General features: G+C 34.9%; 1 protein-coding gene across 1 annotated transcript; it reads left to right on the top strand.

Moving 5' to 3' along the window:
• The first annotated feature begins 5,291 nt into the window (after positions 1 to 5,291).
• LOC147388732 (putative glycosyltransferase At3g07620) lies at positions 5,292 to 9,171 on the top strand. The gene is made up of 4 exons (XM_086419390.1): positions 5,292 to 7,359; positions 7,462 to 7,592; positions 7,729 to 8,086; positions 8,178 to 9,171. Exons 1-4 carry the CDS (start codon positions 6,862 to 6,864, stop codon positions 8,835 to 8,837), a joined length of 1,647 nt encoding a protein of 548 aa, XP_086275516.1. The 5' UTR covers positions 5,292 to 6,861; the 3' UTR covers positions 8,838 to 9,171.
• The last annotated feature ends 553 nt before the right edge of the window (positions 9,172 to 9,724 follow it).

The raw sequence follows: 9,724 nt of genomic DNA, 5'->3' as shown, positions 1-9,724 counted from the left end.
TTTAGCCCGTTCAAAATTTTTAGCTCTAAGTTGTTAAATGTGTATGTATCAGGCATCACTTATTTGCAATATTGGCTGGTAACTCCATTGTTTTTTGAAATATAATTAAGTCAATTTTGTTGAACTAGTTTGTTATTGAATTCAATGTTTGTAGATGGCATGCTTTTAGTGATGTTCCACATGGAACAAATTGCCACGTGCACACAACTTATAACAAGAATGCCACGTAAGCTGGTAGGTGAGGTAATTGGGTCAACTCCAAGGTCCAACACTCTTGGGACTAGATAGAGGGTATGGTTTGGTGGTTGAGATTCATTATGGATATCTTGCAATGTTGTGGGACATATTGGCAAAGTTGCGTACGTTGAATCACCCTTTGGGAAGGAGTTGATGACATGTCAAATTTAAGTGATTAGGTTGATATACTTTCCATCACCAAGTCTTGATACATGTCAGCATTGGTGAGGTTAGACATAAGGTGCTAAGGACATTATCGTGCTTTAACATCATCTTAAACTTCTATAAATAGGACTTGGGAATCTTTTTGAAAGGACAGAACGCAAAGAACAAAAGCTTTACTAGAATCTTACTTCATTTTTTCTTTCTGATTCTCTCTCTCTTGGGTTAAACCATTGCCTGTCTTCGTCTCTTGGTGACGCTATTGATGTATTTTTATCTAAGTATATATGCTTGGACTCGGGACCGTGTACAGGCTTGAGCTCTGTCCGAGCTACTAGATGAACTTGGGCATGGCAGAAACATACCACCTTCACTTGAAGGAGTGACGCACGTCACAATTCAACCAAAATTGGTGTGCATGCATCAAAAGCCAGGTGTCAGGTAGAGGCATGGGAGTGGTCCTCTCGAGGAGTGATGCCATCAACAACCAAGAGCCGCCAAAGGTGCTCATTGCAAAGGACAAACCTTGATCAACTGCTGCACATTGTGACCCCAAGTGGACTAGTCAGAGCTAATAATTGTCTTCGTAGCTCCCACTAGGTGGAAGTCAATACATGTTGCATGCATGTGACGAAGAAATCCCAAGGAATGACATCATAGCATGTGCACGCCCAAGAGAAATTATCTCTCCAAGAACCCAAATGATTTCGAACATGAAATCCATTACACTATAAATACAGACCCAATGCATGAAGGAAGGTATGAAATCTTTGTCTCTCAAGCCTAAATTTTACCGAATGATCATGGAGTGTTTTCAAGTAGAGGACCACCAGATGATTCTTCATAGTTGAGTGATAGCTGATAAATTTGGGGGAGCAACTCAAAACCAATTGACAATGAGGGGAGAGGCTCAGGAGCTTATAAGGAGAGAGATGGCAACGAGTGTCCGATGTGGGACTAAAATCAACATGCCTCTGCACGTGTGGGCCAAATTGGGCCAAAGCACGTGGAGATATGAACTGGGTTACGTCGAGGAGAGAGAAGCCCGCTCTGATACCATGATAAGTTTGGGGTTCAACTCGAAACCAATTGGCAATGAGTGTCTGATGTGGGACTAAACTCAACAGTAGCTATCATCATTCGGGAGGAAGAAGTATTAACCCACAAAACTACGGTTTTCAAATGACTGTAAACTCAATCTATGTTGGAATTAGACTTAATACATCACCCTACTACTTGACTGACGCATATAATCACATGCGGCTAAATACCAACATGTATGTGCATTCTCATGTACTCAAGACCTTATCCACACGCCTTACTTTTGGCAACTCTGCTGGGGAGGGTGACTTTAATCGCACAAGAGATGATGATGAGATGAATGAGATGCTCACTGGCATTAGCGAGGACTACCCCAAGACGATGCAACTAATGTAACAATGATGTTGGCTATCCATGCAACTAATTTGTATCACAACCATTGGAGACTCTAGTTCGTGAACAAGGTGATCGTAATGCTTGTACAACAAATGGCTCAGACTTCACGGTTAATACAACCCCCTAATCCAGCCTCACCACCAACACCAAGAGTTACTTCTTAGTCTACACTAGTTGGTCAACAATCGAATAATCCCAGAGACAACGAATTCATAACTATCACCATCTTATTCACAATCCCATTGTGAAACCAAAATAGATAGATATGGAAAGAAAGATGTCCAAATTGAATCAAATAAGCCTATGTTCGTGCTTGCTTGTTCGACCGTTGAAGTCACGTGCCCACATGTTAGATTGTGGAGGTCACATACGCTCGATTGGACAAGTCACTCAGTCTCAGCATGGCTGGCATTGTTCACACATTTGATTGTAGAGGTCACATGTCGACATAGTATAATACGTATGCCATTAGTTTGAAAACAAAGATGGCATCCCAAATATTCACCACAATGTGGACAAATATAAACGGTGAATAACTATTTTGTGAGCTATAATGAGTTATTTACGATTTTGGCTCATGGCTCACTGATCATTTTAATTACTAAAATGTGAACAGTCACATTTCATTAAAAAATATTCAGAATGAAGTGATTATTTCACAGATTCAAAGTGAAATAGTCACTTCAAACCTGCGAAATAATCACTTTGAAAATCTCCAAATTCGTTAAGGTGCACATTTTGGTAATTAAAATGAACAGTGAGCCAGAATCGTAAGTTCGTCAAAAGTTGATCACTTTTTCATAAATATGTCAAATATAACTCACCGCCCGAGTTGGTAAATTGAAAATATTCTCTGTTTGAGGGAGACGCATCAAACAACGTTTCAGATTTAAAAAGTCCATTACAATGGCTTTGACTCATCCCGTCAAACGAGAAAAAATCAAATTATAATGGCTGCTCACTAACCGATAAATTCCTTCTCTTCCCCACACCCCCCACCACAGGTTTTTCATTTTATTATTATTATTATTGAGAGTTGCTATTAACACACTAACTTTTACTTATAACACAAATCTATAGGTAAATAACTGTTTAATTTCAAACGGATTGGCATGTTAAAAGTAAAACTTGGTGTGGCAATAGAATTTCTCTTTATTGTTTGTGAATATTTCAGATCCCCTTTTAATGTTTCAAGCTGATAGGATGTTTGCCTCCTTGGTCTAGTCTAGAAGACTAATTGAAAAAGAATTAAATGCCTGATCATTCAATCTCTACGCAAAAATCCTTAATTTCTTTTAAAATCAGTCATTTTCAAGTTCTTCAATCACTTTTACAGTAAATAATTTTTAACCTATTCAGCCTAATCTTCAACCTCCTACGAAAAATCCTTTATTTTAACATAATGATTATGGATTTGTAGAGAAAAAAATTTAAGGGATTTTAGTTAGAGATTGAAGATGAGAGTATTTGTCACTTTCTATTTACCTTCAAGAGTGGACAGAGATCAAGTTTTTGATAAGATATTGAATATGATTTATCAGAAAAAGAAAGATGCCTCACCATTAAGCTATGATTATACATCAAACTTATATAATATAATGGCTGCTTACCAAAAATAATAAATAATAATAATATAATGGCCACACATCTCAAATTATAAAACCATATGACAAGATAAATAATTTTTAAAGATTATATAACCAATCCTTTGGATATTTTTGGAGAACCCCTCCAGGTTTTGTGAAAATTAGATATACCTCTTGTGTTTTCAATCAAGTGACATCCACAAGAGGCTAATGTAAAGTGATTGAAATGCCCTCATGTTTAACTTCGGGGGAAAAAAAAAAAGCTAAAAAAAATTATTTTTCTTGTGTATCCCAAGGAAAATGATCGAGGATTCTGTGATAGGGGCGTTTGTCAAAGGAGAGCGTCATATTATCATGGTTCTTTTTGTAATCATCAAATTTCATGAACAAGATGAGGTTTAGGGGGAGGTTGAAGATAATTGATTTTTGCTAAGGAAAATCAGTATTTTTGCCAAGAGATCATAAATGATTGTGTTGAAGTCAAGCTTAAAAGAGATTCAATAAGGTTAAAATTTATTTTAGAGGTTGAAAGCAATGGATTTTTGAAAAGAAAAATTAAGGGATTTTTGCCATGAAATTGAAGATGAGGGTGTTTTTGGTCATTTTATGATATTTTTTCATCTTCTATCCTCCTAGACGTACCTACAACACAATTTCTCTGACGTTCAAGTCAAACAAAAATAAAAATAACAAATAACAGATAGTGGGTGCAAAAAGCATTCCTTTGAATGTCATTACCCATATATTTAGAGTAATGGAATCCTGGAATCTCGTGAGATTTTGTCTATCAATTATATCCTTGTTTGATTTTAGAAAACGTATCTTAGAGTTGAGCGTACCTATCCAAGATCTTACCTCTATTCATTCCTTCATTTTAATGATTTTTCCTTATCAACTTCACCTTCAAAATCAAAGGATTTTAACTAGATTTGCATTCGACCAGTCCCAGATTTTTTAGGATTTGGGTTGACACCCTTCTTGTAGTATTCTTACGCTATATCCCAACTTTCGAGGTTCAAGTATCCGATCATGAATAGAAACATGATCTAAGCTTATTGTAATTGTAGGGATCTGAGTTATCCGAATATTAATCTTTTGTTAGTTGTCCATTGGCTTGACTTGAATCTTTCTTCTTTGACACGGATTTGTAGGTACCATATCTTTGGTCATGGGGCCTTGCAAAAAATATCATCCACAACACTCATTCAAACAAATTTAGTTGTTGTTTACTATTAGAATTGGGCTCATATAAAATCCTAAACCTAAAAAATAGAAATTTAACGAAAAAAAAAAAAAAGAGCTACGATTGACACTCCAACTTTTACTTATTCTCAATCATTTGCTTATACTTTTATTTTTAATTGGGGTGTAATAAGTAAAAGTTGGAGTACCAATAGCAGCTCTTTAATTTTTTTTTTTAAATTAAAAAAAAAAAAAAAAAAAACCAGAATTAGATTTAGGTTTGACGATTTATTTCAAGTTGAAATTTGAAAATACAAGGGTTTTATGAAAAAAAGATAGTTGAAAAAATGTATAGAGGTGAATTCAGTTTAATATCCGAATGTCTACTTAAATTAGGCCAAAATGGGCACATGATCCCTTTTTTGGATAAAAATATGTTAAAAAGTGGCGGATCCAATAATTTCGGCAAAATACTTCATGCCTTCGCTAAGATGCGCCGACTCTATGTTTGGTATTAATGTAATTATATGCAATAAATAAGGGCACTTTCAAGGGGACAACAAAAACTTCAAAGCTGGGTTCGCCACTTGTCATACAGAAACGAGTAACGAACAATATGAAAAGGAAGCTCAAACAATGGCGAGATCCAAACTTTCAGAGATACTCCCTCAACTAATGTAATCTCTCGAAGCTTTGGATCTTTGGGTTTATTTTTTTTAAATGATTAAATCCAAATTAGTTTCTGCAAGAATTGTTTTATATTTGGTTTACTTAAGCAGATCGAATTTTATTTTACGTAAATTGAGCTCCTCTTACTTCCATTTCTGTAGCTTAAGCTCTCTGTTTCTAGACCAGAATCTTTTATTAAATCTTGTAGGGTTCATTTTATGGAAAAAGATAACATTTTTCTTGATTAAATTACTTTAGTTTTAATTCTGTTATTTTGTCAGTGTTGAGAACATTTTGATCTTCTAGGGTTTTTCCCTAGATATTATATTGAGATGTGAGAAGATATGAGGCTTGTTTGATTTACCAAATAGGATTTTAGATAATTTGGGATCTAATTTAGGTTCAGAATTATTTAGATTTTATTTGAAATACAGTTATTTTTACATGGTACTTGAACACTAATTTGGAGATATATAGCTGTTATTTATTTATTTATTTATGGAAATTGGGTTCAAACTTGCAAGATAGGTTTTTTGAGGGAGGTTGAAGATGATGGATTTTTGGAAGAAACCCAAAATCATCATTTGTATAATTTCCAAAATTTTTATGGAACTTTCCATAACTTTTCAGAATTAAACAAAATGGACCCATACCGAATAAACAAAGAGATGGTTAGTATTTTGGATGGAAAATTATGCTTTTGAGGTTAATTTGTTAAGCTTCTGCTCCTCTATATTTGTTGTTCTTTGGTTCTATTTTGAGACAAAGAGTTGGCTTTTTTTTTTTTTCTAAGGAAGTTTGTATTGTTTTTATTTAGGTTTCCATGGTAAGGATGTGTCTTGTGTGTTGTTTTTTTTAGTGTGTGTGTGGAGATGAATGAGTGGAAAGACTAAAAATGAACTTATTTGGGAAAATGTAGGAGGAGATTCAATAGGCAATAAACTAAGAGAAAGTCGACTTAGATGGTTTGGGCATGTGCAATGAAGGCCAGATCACAGCCCCAATTAGAAGAAATATTCAATTTGAAGGTCTTAAAAGAGTGAGAAGAAGACCCAGAAGAACGTGGATGGAAACAATGAAATGAGATATGAACTCACTCTCATTAACAAAGTGGAATGGAAGAAGAAGAATCATTTAGCCGAGTTCAAAAAACTTTGACTCTTTTTTTATTTTATTTTAATTTTTTATAATTTTTATAAATGCATGTTTAGAAAGTCTTAATTGCTTGCAGATTGGTGAATTTATGTGATGAAAGGTAATGTTCTTGATATTGAACTCTTTTTATTTTTTATTTTTTATGACGTTAACTCTTTGTTGTCCATTTATTTGGGTTCTCTATTTATCTTCTTAAAGTATCAATTTCTTGTTTTTATGCATGTTCATGATTCTTATGCACATTTTGTAATAAAGTAAATCTTCAAATTTTTTATGTTCCTTAGATCAGAAGCTCTCTCATTTTCATTCTCTCAGACTGATTTTTGGGGTATCCAGTTGTTTTTCAGGCTTGATATTGGAGAGTAGAAGTCTGTGCTCCAAGATGATTGAATCATTTCTAAGCTAGAAGGAAAGTTTGTGCGTTCTGTATGACATGGATCACACATTTCAAATTCAAAATCTATGCCAGATCGAAACCAAGAGATTGGTTTTGATGATGGGGTTAATAGTTTCTGTTGTTTTAGTGTTTCAGTCTTCCGCTCTCCCCTATCAAAATGTTTTGGGGTCCCTATTTCCCTCTAGTAATGTTCAGAAAAAAGAGACGGATTTGACATTAGATAAGGTTGGAAGCTCAAATAGTGATGCCCCAGCCACCTCACCTGCATTACCACCAGTAGTGTCTTCGAATAACATGGTCTCAGTGGGAAAATTGGATGCAAACTCAAGCACTTCTGTCATACCTATCACCTCCAACACAACCTCAATTGGAAACCAACAAACAGAAATGTCTTCCAAGGATGGAAATCCTGGTCCGATTAATAATCATACAATGACCAATAATCCTGAAATGAGTAAGAAAGGGGCACCACAAACATCAATATCCAAGATGAACAATTTATTGCTTCAAAGTCATGGTTCTTTTCATTCGATGGTATGGGTTCAGAAATTTAAATTTAAATTTGAACAAAGGAGATAGAGTTAAATTTCTTGTCCATGGGAAAGATGTTTTATTTTTTGTTTCATTTGATAATAGAGACCACAGTGGTCTTCGGAACGCGATCAGGACCTTATATTTGCTAAGTCACAGATCAAGAATTCTCCTATTATAAAGAATGACCCAGAGCTTTATCCTTCTATTTTTCGGAATGTTTCCATGTTTAAAAGGTGAGTTATTAAAATTACATACTTTGTATTCTAACATGTTCTTTATGCAGTAAAATTTGTTTGTCCAGCATTTCAAATATGGACAATTAAGGTGTTAGATATTTCTCTTGTAGCATCTCATCTAAAGGTTTTGCAGGAGCTATGAACTTATGGAACACATTCTCAAAGTCTACATCTACAAAGAAGGAGAAAATCCCATCTTTCATGAACCAACAGAACCAATACTAAAGGGAATTTATGCTTCCGAGGGATGGTTTATGAGACAGATGGAAGAAAACAAACATTTCGTTGTGAATGACCCCAAGAAAGCTCACCTGTTTTACATGCCTTTTAGTACACGAATGTTACAGTTAACATTGTACGTACGTAATTCCCACAATCGAACGAACCTAGCTGAGTATTTGAAGAACTATGTGGATATAATTGCAACAAAATATACCTTTTGGAACAGAACTGGTGGAGCAGATCACTTTCTTGTTGCGTGCCACGACTGGGTATATGCTTCCCATACATTTTACTCTTTTACAATATTAAAACTTTGATCTAAAAAGTTTATTAGTTTACGGTGTAGAATTTCTTTCGCAGGCTCCATTTGAAACAAGGTACCATATGGATAATTGCATCAAAGCCCTTTGTAATGCCAATATTGCTAGAGACTTTAAAATAGGCAAGGACGTAACTCTTCCCGAAACACAAGTCCGCAAAATGGAGGACCCTCTTCGAGATCTCGGAGGCAACCCACCTTTGGGGAGGCCAATTCTCGCCTTCTTTGCTGGGGGAATGCATGGGGATTTGCGTCCAATTCTACTACAATATTGGGCAAACAAAGACCCCGACATGAAAATCTTTGGACAGATGCCTAACGGGTACAATGGAACACAGAACTACATTCAGTACATGAAGAGCAGCAAGTATTGCATCTGTGCTAGGGGTCATGACGTTAATAGTCCACGTGTGGTTGAAGCAATTTTCTATGAATGTGTTCCAGTTTTCATATCTGACAATTATGTGCCACCTTTCTTCGAGGTTTTGCATTGGGAGGCATTTGCGATATTTGTAGAAGAGAAAGATATTCCCAAATTGAAAGATATACTGGTTTCGATCCCAGATGAGAAATACCTTGAAATGCACATGAGGGTGAAGAAGGTTCAACAACATTTTCTTTGGAATAGTGAGCCTTTGAAGTATGACATCTTCCATATGATCCTTCATTCTGTTTGGTTCAACAGATTGAATCAAATATAACTCAAATGAGTGAGTGGTAAAGGTTTTGTAATATGGCTACTGAGAGGAGGAAAATCAACACTTCTACAGGACTCAAAAGGGCTATTCAGGGCTCATCAAAGGGCACCATATACAGGGCTCATCCTCATCCATCGATCAATACCGTTCAATGGCGGGGCTATTCTTTTTTAAACCACCAAATGAGAAATTCACACTGATAAGGTGATCCAATCTGCCATATGTATCTAACAATTTTTTTTCATCATTACTTAGCAGTCACAAAATTTTATTTCGACATTAGTTGTGGCACAAAGAGATAAGCACAGATAATGTTTAAAGAAAATTATGTAACAAAGTGTTTAAAATGAGTTTTGAATTTAAATTTTGAAATTATAGCTTAAATAATATAAATAATAACTGTAAATAGTGATATTATGTTGGGCAGTCGAAAAGTGAGTGTGTGAGAGGTGAGAATGATGAGATGGATTTGTGGAAAAACTAATAAAGTTAAAATTAGAAATGAATGTATTTGTGAAAATGTACAAGTGACTCCAATGGATCATATACTAGAACAAAGTCGATTGAGATAATTTGGATAATTTTGATGAAAATTGAGTTATACACGCACATATTGGCTTATAAAAGTAAATTGATATTAGACTGCCATCATTTTCTTAAAAATGGAATGGGTCTAGGGTGTTATTGTAATAATGACCATTATTTCCACTCAATATTTATGGTCAAAATTAAAATCATAGGTTTTTTTCTTTTTTTTTTTTTTTCAATTTTTTTCTTCTTTTTCAATTACGCAAGGTGTTCCACATTCAATAGGGTAAATTAAGAGATCACCCAATTTCTTACAGGCGAAACTGAGATGTCTATTAAGTTGAATCAACTTAATAAGCATG

The sequence above is a fragment of the Akebia trifoliata genome, chromosome 12 (assembly GCF_017979445.1).
Source record: "Akebia trifoliata isolate Shusen 1 chromosome 12, ASM1797944v1, whole genome shotgun sequence".
NCBI classification, from domain to species: Eukaryota; Viridiplantae; Streptophyta; class Magnoliopsida; order Ranunculales; family Lardizabalaceae; genus Akebia; species Akebia trifoliata.
Note: the sequence above shows the minus strand (reverse complement) of the source record. Positions and strands in the feature narration are given on the sequence as shown.